This window comes from Meriones unguiculatus, chromosome X, assembly GCF_030254825.1.
Source record: "Meriones unguiculatus strain TT.TT164.6M chromosome X, Bangor_MerUng_6.1, whole genome shotgun sequence".
NCBI lineage: Eukaryota > Metazoa > Chordata > Mammalia > Rodentia > Muridae > Meriones > Meriones unguiculatus.
In genome coordinates this window covers 82,370,718-82,388,727 of record NC_083369.1, presented here as the reverse complement: position 1 = coordinate 82,388,727, position 18,010 = coordinate 82,370,718, and the positions used below count along the sequence as shown (strand labels likewise).

Here is an 18,010-nt window from a genome sequence, read left to right as displayed (position 1 = left end):
TCATAGATGGTAAAATTAGGGGCCTGGTAGGAAAAAAGTGACTGTATTTAGACCAGTAACTGAGTCAGTCTCGTGAGCCCCATTCATTCTTATACTTTGCAAACTCTTTCATTTTTTTTGTTCTTGCCTTCAATTTTCCCAGATACACTTGAACTTTCTCCACCCAAATCACAGCATCTCCTCTGAAAGCTGAGTGAGGAGTACATTATGACTCTACCGTTTTTCAACTTCATATGTCAATTAGTTCAAAATAAAGTTGTTTATAATAAGACAAAAGACCTACTAAATAAAGGTAATCACACCAAACTAACTAAAATTGAGTCCATTTTAAAAGCTCTTCAAAGAGTTGTACACACCTCTTCTTTCAGAGTTCCCCTTTTCATCAGGAACTAAACTCTCATAATGATGAAAACCAAGAACTACTTTTTCCTGGAAAACACACACACACACACACACAGTTTCAGTATTGTGTTTTCTAAATAATTGTGCTATAATCAGCAAGTCATTGCAGAAGTTAAGATAGGTCTGCCAAATACTGACATTCATAGATAAAAACTGAAACCTGAGTCACTTGTCCAGTTGCTTTGAGAAGTCACCAAGGATTTTTGCTTGGTTTTAATTGTTTTGTAGGTCATTTCATTATCTGGATCTTTCAGGTGGACCTAGCTGTATTTCATCAAAGCCAGGCACTACTGAGTGCTGTAGTTGAGAAAGTCCTTGAATAGAGCTCACTCTGAGTCAACTCTAATGTTTCAAGGTCCCTGGAGAGAGAACTATGAGAAGCCTGTACCCAGACCAAGGCAAAGTGAAGTTAATTTGAAAGATGAATGCAAACTTAATTTTCTTTAGGTAGTAAGTGTGGGCTTCCCTCACTTAGACAGTCTGAGTTCAACTATGATATAAAGCTCACTGAGCCCAGATGATCATAAAAATCCAAGCCAACCAACCCTTTATGAGTCTGATCGAACTCATTATCTTCTTTTTCTTCCTGACTAGCCACTTATTTACAAAGGGTGAAACAAGCCAGGAATCCTCACTGTAACTCATATGAGTTAGGTAAAATAAGATCGTGTAATGATTGGAAACTGTGGTTGCTCAATTGAGTCTTTACTTGAAGAAAGACAATAGTCAGCCATTTGATAAGGGCAAGATTATACCAGACACTTCTCCAGGAAGTAAAACATAGCCTTGTCCCTCCAAGACAGTACACTATGGTGAGGAAATAAAGATAACAGATAACTGTTGGATGAAGAATATGAAACGATGGGAAATTGGAGTTGAGAGAGTCTCAATCACTGAAGAATCAGAAAGGCTTCAGGATTGTGAATGCACTAAATTAAGAATCAAAGCAGTAAATGGGTGTATTGGTGCCTGCCTATAATCCCAATACTCAGGGAAAGCAGAGGCAGTTGGATCTCTATGAGTTTGAGGCCAGCCTGTTCTAAAATGAAAGTCCAGGACATCCAAGGCTACACAGAGAAACCCTGTCCCACATAGATAGATAGATAGATAGATAGATAGATAGATAGATAGATAGATAGATAGATACATACATACATACATACATACATACATACATAGAAAAACCAAAGCAGTACATCAAATGTATTTCATCTTTTTTTTTTTTTTGTAGGCCCATAACAGAAACCTCCTTTCCATTGATTTCGACCACATGACCCGCACGGGGAAGATCTATGATGACCACCGAAAATTCACCCTTCGAATTCTTTATGACCAGACTGGCCGACCTATTCTGTGGTCTCCTGTAAGCAGATATAATGAAGTGAATATCACATATTCACCTTCAGGGTTAGTCACATTTATTCAAAGAGGAACCTGGAATGAGAAGATGGAATATGATCAGAGTGGAAAAATAATCTCAAGAACTTGGGCTGATGGGAAAATTTGGAGCTATACCTACTTAGAAAAGGTAAGTATGTGGTAGAGGAAATGAATAAGAATATTGAAGATGACCCTAAGTACCCACTTAGGGTAAAAGAAAAGTCTGTGTTTTCATTGTATTAATAATAATAATAAAAATCCATAGTGAACCTGTAGAGATGGGCTGTTTTTCAGCTGAAAACATCCCCATCCCTACCCTCTGCCAAGTATTTTTTTTTCAAACTGAAGTCAGGAGAATGGCTTAGCTTTCTACTCATTTGAGCATATTTGTTCATCCCCTTGAAAAGGTATCTGTATTATTACAAGATCTCCTCCTGGGAGAAAATAGTTAGTGAATTTCAACTCTGTGTTAGTGTAGCTCAGCTCTGATAAAAGGCCTCTTGCTCAACAAATAAGGATTGTTGTATACATTCGTGGACTAAGTCTCAAAAGTAATTAGCCTGAGGGAACGGTGGCAGGGAGTACTAACTGGTAATAATCTTTTGTGTGTACCAAAGTCTTTACCAGCATCCATAATGGGAGTCTTTGCCTCTGTATCGAAGAAAAGGAGTATAATCCCACCTCAAGAACCAATGGTTAAACATTAGATCCTACACAGAAGGAAAGGTTTTGCTCAGATTATTACCAGTAGACAATAAGAAAAATTAACCTTAATCTGCCATTGCCAAGTCTGATCTCCTCCTAAAATAGAGAATACTTTCTTCCAAATTTAGGCATTCCAACTGAATTTGTCATTCCTGAATTTATTTATAAGAAAAGTAAAGGATACTTTCTCTCTCTGGAAAAAAATTCCAAGGTAGTCAGTGCAAGGGTACCCACAGTACCTCTTAGAAGTTCATGAAATTTTATGGCACACATGGCAAAAGGGGAACCCCTCCCCAGTCCACTGATAGGGACCATCCTCCTCCAGTTCCATCTGACCCTCATCTATCAGGTCTTATCAGGACTGGCTGTATTGTCTTCTTCTATGGCCTGGTAAAGCTAACCCCTCTCAGGGGGAGGTGATAAAATAACCAGCCACTGAGTTCATGTCAGAGACAGCCATGACATGACAGCCATGTTCCCCTTACTAAAGAACCCAGTTGGATACTGAACTGCCATGGGCTACATCTGTGCAGGGGTTCTAGGTTATCTTCATGCATGGTCCTTGGTTGGAATATCAGTCTCAGAAAAGAGCCCTGTGCCCAGATTTTTTAGTCCTGTTGCTCTGTTTGAGGAGTGCCTGTCCCCTCCAGGTCTTTCTATCTCCCCATTCTTTCATAAGATTCCCTGCACTCTGCCCAAAGTTTGGCTATGAGTCTCAGCATCTGCTTTAATACCCTGCCGGGGTGGATACTAGAAAATATCATCCTGAGTGAGGTATCCCAGAAGCAGAAAGACACACATGGTATTAGACATATAATATAGGATAAACTTAAAGAAACTAAGCAAGAAGAGGACCTTGGGTAAGATGCGAAATCATCATTCAGAAAAGCAAATGGGATAGATATCAGAAGAGGGAGAAAACAGTGAACAGTACAGGAGCCTACCACAGAGGGCCTATGAAAGACTCTTCTCAACAGGGTATCAAAGCAAATGTTGAGACACATTGTTTTTTTAAACTTAGCATGCAACCAGAAAATTAATGAATACATGGAAAAAAACTAAGAAATAATAATTGACTTTCTTTAGATTAGGTGAAACTTAAAACATACCGTTTTTTGAACAATGCTTTGTACTCATTAGGAAAAAAATAATTATTTGGTTAATGGCTGTGGTTCCTTAAATAGTCTCTTCTCTATTAAGAAAACCAATTATTATTTCTTAGTTTTTCTCCATGTAGCCATTAATTTTCTGCCTAGAGTTATGACACTTCTCTAAGTTAATTATATTTTGGAAACTGGTTCAGCTAGGTTTGTACTATATCTAATGTAAATCTTTCAGTGTCCTAAAATCACTCTTACAAGCTCCATTTTTAAAATGCACTTAAATGTGTTTCATAATTATTTAATAAGAAGGTTTGATTTTACACATTTTCACAAAATTGGCTATTTAGAGTTGCTTTCAGAGGCTTACTGCAGAGACTGAATAAAATTTTTGGCTTTAGTTCCCAGGTAGCCCTGCACTGCCATCTGGTGGCGGTCATTTGAATGCTGCATCTTTTCAAATTTTTTTTACTTTAGTTTCTAGTCTTGTTCAAATAAGTATACAGCCATGATTGTTCCCTTTTATTTTCCTTCACAGAGATATCTTTTATAGTATAATAATCTATTAAAAACACAAGCCCCCAACTATATTATTCGAACTAAAAAGGAATAGCTTTTTATTCTGCAGTAGTGCAGTGGACACTGGATAGTCTCAAAAGCATTGTTTTGGAACAAACTGATAATAATACCAATCCAAACTGAAAAAGCATCCAAATTGGTCTAAACTGTATTTTGATAGCAAAACAATTTCATTCTGGAAATTTCTAATCATGCCTTCCACATTTGTGCAGTTAGCACATACATGCAAATAAAAAAAATAAATTATTTTTTTAAATGAATTTTAAGTACTGGTAAATTAGAGTCTTCCCTAAAGCAGTGCCTGTTTTAATGGATATATAAATTGATACTGATTTTCTTTTTCTGTGGTGCTGGGTATTGACTTTACAACCTCATGCATGCTCGGCATGTACTCTATCAGTAAGCTATATTCTCAACCCTTTAAAAATAATTTATTTTGAGTCAGAGACTTTCTTATAGCTTTGACTGGCCTTAAAATCACTCTGTATCCTAAGCAAGGCTTGACCTTGTACCTCTTCTTCCCTCAGCCTCCTGAGTAGCCTGTAACATCAGGCCTAGCTAATGTAATTGGTATTTAATAAGTATTTGTTGATATTACTATATTTTAGTATTATAGTTTATAGTATTACAGTAATATTTTAGTATTATAGTAATATCAACAAATATTTATTAAACACCAATTACATACAAGGTATTATACTTTAACAAATAACTGATCTTAAAATACAAATCTATTGTGTGTTGGGAAGGTATAAAATTCTTCACTTTTAAGACCTCACTCCCTTAATATTAAATCATAAATCAGACTGAAACATAAAGAGTTAAAGTATATATGGCAAAGCATGTACAATGATATTCAATGTGCATCTTTTCAAGAAGACTTTGACTATATAAAACGAATACATTTTGGTGGCTCAAAGTTAATACTTGATATGCCCTGTCCTCCCATTACCTCCCTCCAATCCATCCCCATATAAAGCAAAAGTGACTTTACTAAGATATCAACCTGTTTTCCCCACCTGAAGTGTCCTCCTCCAAATTCCTTAAAACTTGACAATGGCTCCCCTATTTCAAATGGGCTTAAGTCTCAAAAACTCACTGCATTTTCTAGATTCAGCTTCACTATTACCATTCAGTTTTACTACCCTGAAACTACACACATTCTGGTCATACAAAATTTCTTTCAATCTATGGGAGAAGGCCACTTTCATAGGCTTCCTTAATACTCAGACCCTCCTAGCTGCATTCCTTGCCAGATGTACTCGTTCTTTCTGAACTAGTCATCTCCCTAACTTTGCCTGGCTAGCCCTTGTCATCATTTAGGTCTCAGCTTGAAAGTACTTTCCCCAAGAAGTTTTCTCTGACCTCATAAGACTGGGGTAACCATTCTTCCTCTACTATCCTGAAGTCATTCATACATCCTCTATTTTAACTCATTCCACACTGCATTATAATAACTTGGTTACTTGTCTTTCTCTTCCATTAAACTGCAAATTACATAAAGGTAGGTAAGATTATTCTGTACTACTATATCCACCAGGATCTGCCACAGCCACTGGCACATAGTAATTACTAGATAAATTTGTGGTAAATGGATGAAAATGTATTTCTTTTAATCTCTTTAACATTAGTGGTATAAATTACAACACTTTGATTTTGTCTCGTTTCAGTCTGTGATGCTTCTCTTACACAGCCAGCGGCGTTACATCTTTGAATATGACCAGTCAGATTGTCTGCTGTCAGTCACAATGCCTAGCATGGTGCGCCACAGCTTGCAAACCATGCTTTCAGTGGGCTACTACCGTAATATCTACACTCCACCAGACAGTAGCACTTCTTTCATCCAAGACTACAGTCGAGATGGCAGACTGCTACAGACTCTGCATCTAGGGACTGGGCGCAGAGTTTTATACAAGTACACAAAGCAAGCAAGACTATCTGAGATTCTCTATGACACCACTCAGGTCACATTAACATATGAAGAGTCTTCTGGAGTGATTAAGACAATACACCTGATGCATGACGGATTCATCTGCACAATCAGATACAGGCAAACAGGTTTGTTATGATAGTGTGTGACATTATACTTCAACAGCCATATTTTTATATTCTTTATTATCACATTCATAAAATAAGTGCTAGCCTCTCATGCTAACTCATGTTTGACTAAACAAGTTTATCATACTATTTTCCACTCTAAATTTAAAACATGTTATGTTCTACCTGAAAGCTGATTTCTTAGCAGCATACAATATATTTTGGTCTCTATCATCTTTCAAAACAATTACAACTTCAGTACTTATCTTAACCTTATACTTGTTCATATACACCTCTGTATCTCCCCAAAGATCTATGTATAAGACATGAAGCTCAGGAACCAGCTCAAGCCCTGAATAACCTTTATAAGCCTCAGTTGATGACAAAACTCACAACTCTGGGATTTATTTCAGCCTTTGGATTCATAACATGCCCAAAGCCAGTTATGTGAATGTTAGACATTGTGAAAATCTGACCATCTGACTTTGTAGCAAAGGTTAAAAAAAAATGAACACATTTTGCCAGTAATGATAGCAAGAAAGCATGTACATAATATCAATTTCTTCCCTCTAGGCTGCTGGATGGCTTATTGCTTTGATAGTCTCTATATTAAATTGTTCTTAAATTATGCCATGCAATATTTTCCATGTCTAGTGACTAATATTATAAACACACATACATGCAAACACGTGCATGCACTCACACAGGCACACACTGATATGCCCAGGCATCAGACATCACAGACCAATCTGTAGTAGGATACAATTTTTTAATATAAAAATATCATAATTAATTTTAAAAAATCTGTGAATATTCCTGGTTTATGAAATGGCCTTTTTCTCATTTGTATTTTGGTTCCTACAGGACCGCTTATTGGACGTCAGATTTTCCGATTCAGTGAAGAAGGTCTTGTGAATGCACGGTTTGACTACAGTTACAACAACTTTCGTGTCACCAGCATGCAAGCTGTAATCAATGAGACCCCTTTGCCCATAGATCTATACCGATATGTTGATGTTTCTGGTAGAACAGAACAATTTGGGAAATTCAGTGTAATTAATTATGATTTAAACCAGGTTATAACTACTACAGTGATGAAGCACACCAAGATCTTCAGTGCCAATGGACAAGTCATTGAAGTCCAATATGAAATCCTAAAGGCAATTGCCTACTGGATGACTATTCAGTATGATAATATGGGCCGGATGGTCATATGTGATATAAGAGTAGGAGTAGATGCCAATATCACAAGGTACTTCTATGAATATGATGCTGATGGGCAACTTCAAACTGTTTCTGTCAATGACAAAACTCAGTGGCGTTATAGTTATGATCTAAATGGAAACCTCAATCTTTTGAGCCACGGGAATAGTGCTCGTCTTACTCCTCTCCGATATGACCTCCGAGATCGCATCACTAGACTAGGAGAAATTCAGTATAAAATGGATGAAGATGGTTTTCTGAGACAGAGGGGAAATGATATATTTGAGTATAATTCCAATGGTCTGCTGCAGAAAGCCTACAATAAAGTTTCTGGCTGGACTGTACAGTATTACTATGATGGGCTTGGGAGACGTGTTGCCAGTAAGTCTAGCCTAGGACAGCATCTCCAATTCTTTTATGCAGACCTTGCTAACCCTATAAGAGTTACTCATCTGTACAACCACACAAGCTCAGAGATTACATCTCTTTATTATGATCTCCAAGGTCACCTTATTGCCATGGAGTTAAGCAGTGGTGAAGAATATTATGTAGCCTGTGATAATACAGGCACTCCACTAGCTGTGTTCAGCAGTCGAGGTCAGGTCATAAAAGAGATTTTGTATACACCTTATGGTGACATCTACCATGATACTTACCCTGACTTTCAGGTCATCATTGGTTTTCATGGAGGACTCTATGATTTTCTTACTAAATTAGTGCATCTAGGGCAAAGAGATTATGATGTTGTTGCTGGCAGATGGACAACACCTAATCATCACGTATGGAAACAGTTGAACCTTCTTCCCAAACCATTCAACCTCTACTCCTTTGAGAATAACTACCCAGTTGGCAAAATTCAAGATGTTGCAAAGTATACCACAGGTATTTAAATGAAATACAATTAAACTGAACTTGACCTAAATTACTGCTGGCCATATTATTGTATAATCTTAATACCTTTGTAGAAATTTTCCCTCTTCATATTCTAGACTAAGAAAAGGATGTAACTTTTCATCACATATGGTGCCTTTGCATTCTAGTTCACTGTTCTTTCCCTTTAAGCTCTTTTGATGCTTTATCCCTAAAAGCTTACCAAAGCACTCTCTTAAAACAATCAGGATTATGTTGCATGAAATAAATCCACTGTCACAATCCATGTAGTATTAAAACCAGTACTGTATTATGAGTTTCATTACAGTGAACTAAGCCTATTCCTGGGATTGTACACAGGTCAATAGATTTTCCTACATAAGGGAAAGAACATTGTTTTACAGTGGATCAAATATGGGGGAATGGTTACTTGATATTTCCACTGTCTAAACATTGACAGAAGAAGCATATATTTCAATTTTGAAAATGGTTTTTGAACGTTTATTTTTTTCTTTTAAATTTTCTGTCTCACAGACATTGGCAGTTGGTTGGAGCTTTTTGGTTTCCAGTTACATAACGTGCTACCTGGATTTCCCAAACCAGACTTAGAAAACTTGGAATTAACTTACGAGCTTCTTCAGCTTCACACAAAAACCCAAGAGTGGGATCCTGGAAAGGTCAGTACAAATTTTAGCTAATGAAAAAAAATCAAAAAACAAAAGAATATCTAATGAAAAAAAAGTATTCTATACTTTAGATTATTTCTTTGAGGGGCTTTTTGAATGATTTATAAGCAGCCTTCCATGAGAAAAGTATCAGGAAAGGGAGCTTGAAGAAAAAAAACTAGATGATTACTTGATCACTGCAAAAAGGAACTGAACATCTTAAATTCTGAAATCTTCTAGCAATAGCAATATTGGATTCTATACAAAGAAAAATTTTGTACTAAGATATGAAAGCATTAGATTTTTAAACTGCTAATAATTTAAAAGATGATGCCTTTAGAACATAAAAATAATATAATAAAACTTTTGATAAGGAAAAACATATACAGGTATAATAAAGAAAGATATTACATTTTATAGGGATAAAGCCTTGAAAAACTGTGAACACTGAAGCAAGCAAGAGTTTGCAGATGATTTCATGAGGACAATAAAATACAAATAAAAAGGAAAAGGAAGCAAATAAAACTGAAATTCGGGTAGAAAAGCTTAATATTTGGGTCAAAAATTATTAAGGGAAATTAAATTCTAAGTAGATAGATAACAAACCAAATAATCCAATTAAAAATGGGATACAGAGCTAAACAGAATTCTCAACAGAGGAATATCAAATGGTAGAGAAACATTTAAAGAAATGTTCACCATCCTTAGTCATCAGAGAAATGCATACAAAACAATTCTGAGATTCCATCTTACACTGACCAGAATGGCTAAGATAAAAACCTCAAGTGACAACACATACTGGAGAGGATGTGGAGAAAGGGGAACCCTCCCCCATTGCTGGTGGGAGTACATACTTGTACAATCACTTTGGAAATCAATCTGGCCCTTTCTCCAAAAATGGAAATTGCATTATCTCAAGATCCAGCTGTACCACTCCTGGGTATATACACAAACGATACCCCACCATATAACAGGGACATTTGCTCAACTATGTTCATAGCAGCTTTAATTCTAATAGCCAGGAACTGGAAACCTAGATGTCCCTCAACAGAGGAATGGATGCAGAAACTGTGGCGCATTTACACAATGGAATACTACTCAGCTATTAAAAACAAAGAAATCATAAAATTTGCAGGCAAATGGATGGAAGTATAAAAGATCATCTGAGTGAGGTAACCCAGAAACAGAAGGACAGTCATGGTATACACTCACTTATAAGTGAATATTAGCTATATAATATAGGTTAGCCATACTAACATCTACAGACCTAAAGAAGGAGGACCTGGTTTCTAGCTTGTTCCCTGTTTTCTTCATCTTCTGATGTCCTTCCTCTTTGCCTTTTGGGATGGGGACTGAGCATTTTAGTCAGGGTCCTCTCTCTTGATTAGTTTCCTTAGATGTACAGATTTTAGTAGGTTTATCCTATATTACATGTCTATATGAGTGAGTATATACCATGTGTGCCTTCTGCTTCTGGGACAGCTCACGCAGGATGATCCTTTCCAGGTCCCACCATTTACCTGCAAATTTCATGATTTCCTTATTTTTCATTGCTAAATAATATTCTATTGTGTAGATGTACCACAATTTCTGTATCCATTCTTCAGTTGAGGGGCGTCTGGGCTGTTTCCAGCTTCTGGCTATTACAAATAAAGCTGCCACAAACAGGGCCTCTGAAAGGCTCTGCCCTGCAGACTATCAAAGCAGATGCTGAGACTTATGGCCGGCCAACAGTTGGGCAGAGTGCATGGAATCTTATGTAAGAAGTGGGAAATAGTAAGATCTGGAGAGGACAGGAACTCCACAAGGAGAGCAACAGCACCAGAAATTTGAACACAGGGGTCTTCCCAGAGACTCATACTCTAACCAAGTGCCATGCATGGAGATAACCTAGAACCCCTGCACAGATGTAGCCCATTGGCAGTTTAGTGTCCAAGTGGGTTCCATAGTAATGGGAAGAGGGACTGCCTCTGACATAATCTAATTGGACTGCTCTTTGATCACCTCCCCCTGAGAGGGGAGCAGCTTTACCAGGCCACAGAAGATGACAATGCAGCCACTCCTGTTGTGATCTGATAGACTAAGATCAGAAAGAAGGAGAGGAAGACCTCCCCTATCAGTGTACTTGGGGAGGGGCATGTGTGAAGAAGGGGGTGGGAGGGTGGGATCAGGAGGGGAGAAGGGAGGTGCTTATGGGGGATACAAAGTGAATAAAGTGTAATTAATAAAAAATAAAAAATAAATAAAATTTAAAAAAAAAAGGAGGACCATAGGGAGAATGCTTAAACCTCATTGAGAATGGCAAACAAGATAGATACCAGAAGCAGTGGAAGACAGAAATCAGGATGGGAGGCTACTATAGAGGGTTCTCTGAAAGGCTCCACTCAACAGGGGATCAAAGTAGATGTTAAGTAGATACATATTCTAGAGTTATGTCTTTCATAAACATATATGATACATACGTGGTTCTTATAACTAAATGCCTTTTTTAAAAGACTGTCAAAATATTAAAAAATTATTGGATACTAGGAGGGTTATTAGTCTTTTCTCTTTGTTTCTTAGCAAGTTTGAAAGTTGCACAAATAAGAAAAGAAATAAGTATATGTAAAAAGATCAGCAAGAGTCTTTCATATTTTTCATAGTTTTTTCAGTTATGTATAAGATCATAAGTGATTTAAAACAGGAACTATGCTTTACTTATTTTTTCAATCTCAAAGTATATAAATGTGTCACTCTACATGCAGTAATAACATCTAATTTGTGTCATGTACATTGTTGAGTATAAGATCTGTGATTTTTGAGGGAGCTAGCCTATTTAAAGTTCCTTCTATGCCCCTCCCTCCAAAGCTCAAGGAACATCACAAAAGAAAGGTGCAAAGATCATAAGAAGCAGTGATATATTCTGGAAATGTTAGGCAGTTACATTCACAAACTCTCAACAACTCTGGTTGTCTACACCAGACCTATGCAAGATCAATCTAGTCAATTCTCCAGCATTGAGGTGGGGCTCACAAGGCCCCAGTCCTAGTTGAGAAGCTATAGGGACTCAATGAATGCCAGGGAAAAGAAAGACAGTTTTTCTCAAGGATGGGGCCTGTGGTGAGTTGCCTATGCTACAGTGGATAGCCCTATACCTTCATGCATGTGTGCAACACCAGTTGGACTAATTGGACTCAATGCAATATCCAAATATAAGAGGATACAAGTTGTGAGTGTGATGCAGAGAGAAGTAACTGGAAGAAATTGGAAGCAAGAAGGAGTGAATTTGGTCAAAATCAAATGTATTCCTGTTGAATGGGAATTTATTTTCCAAAAGTGGTTGCCACAAATAAGTGCTGAAAATAAAAAAAAAAAAAAAAGTTTCTTGTAGCTCTGAAATTGTGGAATACCATGTTTGAACATATTTTCTTACATTCAACTAAAACACGAAGTAAGACAACTGAGAAATCAGTTACATGTTAGCCTTCTGTTTTCCCATTCTTTGATGTACATATTACAGAGGGGTTTTTTGATAGTGACTAAGTGACAACTTAAAGAAAGAATCACCTTTGCTAGCCTTTCCTTTCCAATAATTACCAGATACAGCTGATATCTAACCCTGTACTGTACCTTCTTTCCTAGATGATCCTGGGCATTCAGTGTGAGCTCCAGAAACAGCTCAGGAATTTCATTTCCTTGGATCAGCTTCCTATGACTCCTCAGTACAATGAGGGGCGGTGCCTTGAAGGAGGGAAACAGCCAAGGTTTGCTGCCGTCCCTTCTGTCTTTGGCAAAGGTATAAAATTTGCCGTTAAGGAGGGCATAGTGACAGCTGATATTATAGGAGTAGCCAATGAAGATAGCAGGCGTCTTGCTGCCATTCTCAACAATGCTCATTACTTAGAAAACCTGCATTTTACTATAGAAGGGAGGGACACTCACTACTTCATTAAGCTTGGGTCTCTGGAGGAAGACCTGGTGCTCATTGGTAACACTGGGGGGAGGCGGATTCTGGAGAATGGTGTTAATGTCACTGTGTCTCAGATGACTTCCGTGTTGAATGGGAGGACTAGACGGTTTGCAGATATTCAACTGCAGCACGGGGCTCTGTGCTTCAATATCCGGTATGGAACGACTGTTGAAGAGGAAAAGAACCACGTGCTGGAAATGGCCAGACAGCGTGCAGTGGCCCAGGCCTGGACTCAGGAGCAGAGGAGGCTACAGGAAGGGGAAGAAGGGATTAGGGCATGGACGGAGGGGGAAAAGCAGCAGCTTTTGAGCACCGGGAGGGTACAAGGGTATGATGGGTATTTTGTCTTGTCTGTTGAGCAGTATTTAGAACTTTCAGATAGTGCCAACAATATTCACTTTATGAGACAGAGTGAAATAGGCAGGAGGTAACAAAAGAAATCTCTGCCTTTGCGTCACCAAAGACTGCCTGTTTTAAAAAACAAATGGTTTATTGTATTGGTTTTCTAGATCAGAACTCTGTATATGTAAATATGGAGGAAAAACATATCCAACTGCCTTTCAATGTGACAGAAGATGGTATTTTAATATTGTTTGTTTAAACTCTTTAAGAAATGACAGAGATTTTTAGTTCTTGTGTGGCAGTATTCAAAAGAACACAAGCTGAACTTAAACAGCTAAAACAAATGTTTTCAAAAAGCACCACTTTCAATTTGTTGAGCCATGCATATGTTCAACTACATAAAAAGCACCCAAGGCTCTCAATTTCTATTGTGACACCAAGTTTCACATGTAACTGTTGGCAGAATTTACAGGCTGCTTGAAAATGTGGTGTAATACTATGTGAACCTTGCATCTCAAAAGACTGCCAGCCCCTTTACATTGTCCAGATGGGGAACTTAAAAGAAAATCTAAAACGTCTTCAAACACCATCTCCTGGAGTCAGAACCTGTTTTCCCTCCTTCCCTGATTTTTCCTCCTTGCTTGTTAAAAAGTAAATGCCATGTTGTTGTGCTGTGTTTTGGCGTGTGGTTACTGGCTTCAGTCTACCATACTTTGCTGTGGGTGCAATAAGCAGGCTCAAGAGCCTGTTTTACTTATGTGTACATGATACTAAAGCAGCTGGTCAGTGTATCCTCTCTCATATAACCTGTTTTGACTCAATTTTCTATCCATTTGCCCAGCTGTATTGGCATCATGTAAACATAGCTTTTATTAACCTGGGTAGGAATTTCTCATTTATATATAGGGTGTGCATTGGGCATAATTTCACATTAGTAATAAAGTATTTATACACTAACCCAATGGTTTGTGCCCATGAAAGGTAATATACTAAAAAGTATGATTCTGGTACAATAGAAGAGGCTTTAGCAGATATATGTGCCTGTGATGTTGGTAAACATATTAATTACTGCTGCAGAAATTCTTAAGAGCCAAAACTTACAAACAGTACACCTTGTATTAAAGTGCAAAAGAGATGAAAACCAACATAATAATTGCTGTCTCATCATTTCATCCCACTTAGATTCATCTTTCAAATGTACAATTTTGTATTGAATCTCTCCCAGTCATATGCACAGAATTGAGTTAAGTGAATCCTTTCCAACTTAATGCATTTCAACTAATTACAGAGGGGTAGACTAGTTTTTTACCACTGTAGTTTATGTGGTTATTTTAGTTCTCTGTCTTTAATCCATTTCTTTTCTTTTCTTTTTTTATTTATTTACTTTTTTATTGATTACAGTTTATTTATTTTGTATCCCAGCTGTAGGCCCCCTCCCTCATTTCCTCCCTCCCCTCCCCAAAGTCCACTGATAGGTGAAGTCCCCTTCCCCTTTCCTCTGACCCTAGCCTATTCGGTCTCATCAGGACAGGCTGCATTGCCTTCCTCTGTGGCCTGGTAAGGCTGCTCACCCTTCATGGGGAGGTGATCAAAGAGCCAGCCACTGAGTCTATCTCAGAGACAGTCCCTGATCCCCTTACTAGGGACCCAACTTGGACTTTGAGCTGCCATGGGCTACATGTGTGCAGGGGTTCTAGGTTATATCCATGAATGGTCCTTGGTTGGAGTGTCAGTCTCAGGAAAGAGCCCTGTGCCCAGATTTTTTGGTTCTGTTGTTCTCCTTGTGGAGCTCCTGCCCACACCAGGTCTATTCTTTCATAAGATTCCCTGCACTCTGCCCAAAGTTTGGTTATGAATCTCAGCATCCCCTTTGATACCTTACTGGGCAGAGGAAAGAGGTCCTCTGTGGTAGGTTCCTGTCCTGTTCCCTGTTTTCTTCTTCTTCCAATGTCCATCCCTTTTGCCTTTCTGAATGAGGGTTAATCATCTATCCAGGGTCCTCCTTCTTGTTTATCTTCTTTAGATTTTAGTATGTTTATCCCATATAATATGTCTAATATCCACTTATAAGTGAGTACATATCAGGTGTGTCTTTCTGCTTCTGGGATACCTCACTCAGTGTCCTTAGTCATCAGAGAAACGCAAATCAAAACCACCCTGAGATTTTACCTTACACCCATCAGAATGGCTAAGATCAAAAACTCAAGTGACTGCTCTTTGACCTCCCCACCTCCCAAGGGAGGAGCAGTACTGTTAGGCCACAGTGGAGGACTTTGCAGCCAGTCCTGAAAATTCCTGACAAAAGGGAGTCATATGAAAGAGGAGGAGGTCCTCCCCTATTAGTGGACTTGGAAAGGGGCAGGGAGGAGATGAGGGAGGGAGGGTGGGACTGGGGAGGGAATGAGGGATACAACTGAGATACAGAATTAACAAAATGTAACTAATGAGAAAAATAAAATTATGGAAAAAAAACTCATGTGATAATACATGCTGGAGTGGTTGTGGAGAAAGGGGAACCCTCCTCCATTGATGGTGGGAATGTAAACTTGTACAACCACTTTGGAAATCAATCTGGAGCTTTCTCAGACAATTAGGAATAGTGCTACCTCAAGATCCAGACATACCACTCCTAGGCATATGTCCAAAATATGCTCAAGTATACAACAAGGACATTTGTTCAACCATGTTCATAGCTGCTTTATTTGTAATAGCCATCATCTGGAAACAGCCCAGATGTCCCTCAACTTAGGAATGGATACAGAAATGTTGGTACATTTACACAATGGAATACTACTCAGCAATTAAAAACAATGAAATCATGAAAGTTGCAGGCAAATGTTGGAAACTAGAAAAGAGCATCCTGAGTGAGGTAATCCATTTATTTTAGTTAATCATTTTTCCACCCAGGAAAATAACTATTTTCAAGAGGGGTTTTTGTTCCATAATCACTCCAAATTTATAGAAAGGCCAGGGTTAATGCTAATATATACTGTAGTTTTTTTTTAATCTCTTATGAATCCTGCAGTAAAGAATCCACTTGGTGAGCTGAGAGATTTGTGTCCATTAACAAAGAGGCAGTTTATAAAATGCTGTGTAATTGCAAGTTGCCTCAAATGAAAATTCATTACACCAAAATGTGCCCAGAAGAAAATTCCTATGAGCCTGCTTCTATCCCTGCATCACCCAGCAAACATTTGATATGTGTAAAGGAGAATTTATGATGGACTCTTCATTTAGATTCTTTCCAGCTAAGACATAAATGCAATATGGGGTCATTGTCTTGCATTGTGATGACAGTTTCATTGGAAATATGCAAAGTCAGAATCCAGGCTCATGTTATGATTTTTTTTTTAAGAATCTGACTCTTTTTATACAGAGAAGAATGAGGACGAGGGAAATGACCCCAGCAAATAGTAGGGGAGGGTGTGTTAAAAATATTTCATTTTTAAAAACTTGAGGTTCAGATCATCACACATTTATACATGCTCTGAAAATGGGGGGAAGAAGAGAGAAAGAGAATTCATGATGAACTCATCATTTGTCTTTGTAATTGGAAGCATACCAGCTCAATATATTGCTAACCCAGACTAAAATCCCAGTACAGGGTTTTTCCTGAATTAGATTTGTGTTATCAGTAGAGTATTTATTCACTATGGAATAGTGAAAAGTTTCCAAAACTTGTTGAAAATTTGAATACCTCCACACCAACCTAAAAATAGACCTTAAATTCCTAGAACCTCTGACCTTTTAAGTCAATGGGAAAATAATTTGTTACCTGTATATAAAAGTGCATTCTTAAATGTGGTGTATTTTTATCACTAATCCAATGTGTCAATATTGGTGTCTATTTTGCTTCTATTTTTTAGTGATTGCACTCTTTTGCAAGTCACTAGTGATGTATCATTTTCAAACTGTTTTAAACATCCATTAGAAATAAATATTTAGAGCTATTCCTTCATAGTAATTACATTGAAGTGTGCAATTCTAGTTTGTAATATGTATATTTAGTTAGTTTGTGCCTTTGGTTACCTAAAGTTATATTTGTATTATATTCAGGAAAGGCACTTTTTATCACTTACAGCTGTGGTTTTAATACTGCCTTGAACTATTATTTTTCTCTTTACTACTCCTAACATTTTCAAGAGGAAACGCAAAACCAAACGGTTTTTAGCACTAAGAAGGTGCAAATCTAAGGGAAACATTTTGGCATTTCGTAATAAGAACATGGAAATATTAAGAATATTGCTTTTTGTTAGCAGGATAGAAAGAATGCTTTCAGTGAGTTTTAGTTCTGAAGTTTAAATGCAAAACAATTCATTTGTGTTTCCTGATGACACTGCAGCTTTGAAGAGAAAATGCATGAAATTTCTCACGCACAAAAGGCAGATGGCTCACACAACAGAGCTATATACCACTCAAGTAGGCTAACATGACAAAATTGTATTTAGATGCTCCTGTGAATATTCTGGGAGAAATGCAGGAAATACTCTGTAATTGCTTCTTTTCCTTAGGCCAATTTCATTTGTGCTTTTTTACTTTTAATTTGTTTTACTGTTGCAGTAGAGATGCACATGAGCTGAAAAGTTCAAAGTTTAAGAGATAGTTAAATGCATCTATTTTTAGTTGTCATTCTAATCATTGTTGACTGGAAGCACAGTTTTGCAATGAAAGAGAAATAAAGTTCAATTCATTCTATCAGCAAAACACTTGTCATAGAAATAAGTACATGTTTTATTTTTAACCCAACAAAGTAATCCATAAAATAAGTATGCCATTTA

General features: G+C 37.6%; 1 protein-coding gene across 1 annotated transcript in view; it reads left to right on the top strand.

Moving 5' to 3' along the window:
• Positions 1–13,601, top strand: part of Tenm1 (teneurin transmembrane protein 1) — a 1,125,448-nt gene extending 1,111,847 nt beyond the window's left edge. Inside the window, exons 29-33 of the mRNA XM_060375702.1 lie at positions 1,634–1,930; positions 5,837–6,224; positions 7,068–8,288; positions 8,811–8,953; positions 12,563–13,601. Of these exons, the coding sequence (XP_060231685.1) occupies positions 1,634–1,930; positions 5,837–6,224; positions 7,068–8,288; positions 8,811–8,953; positions 12,563–13,321 (2,808 nt within the window). The 3' untranslated portion in view covers positions 13,322–13,601. The remainder of the gene's footprint in view (positions 1–1,633; positions 1,931–5,836; positions 6,225–7,067; positions 8,289–8,810; positions 8,954–12,562) is intronic.
• Positions 13,602–18,010: the final 4,409 nt, after the last annotated feature.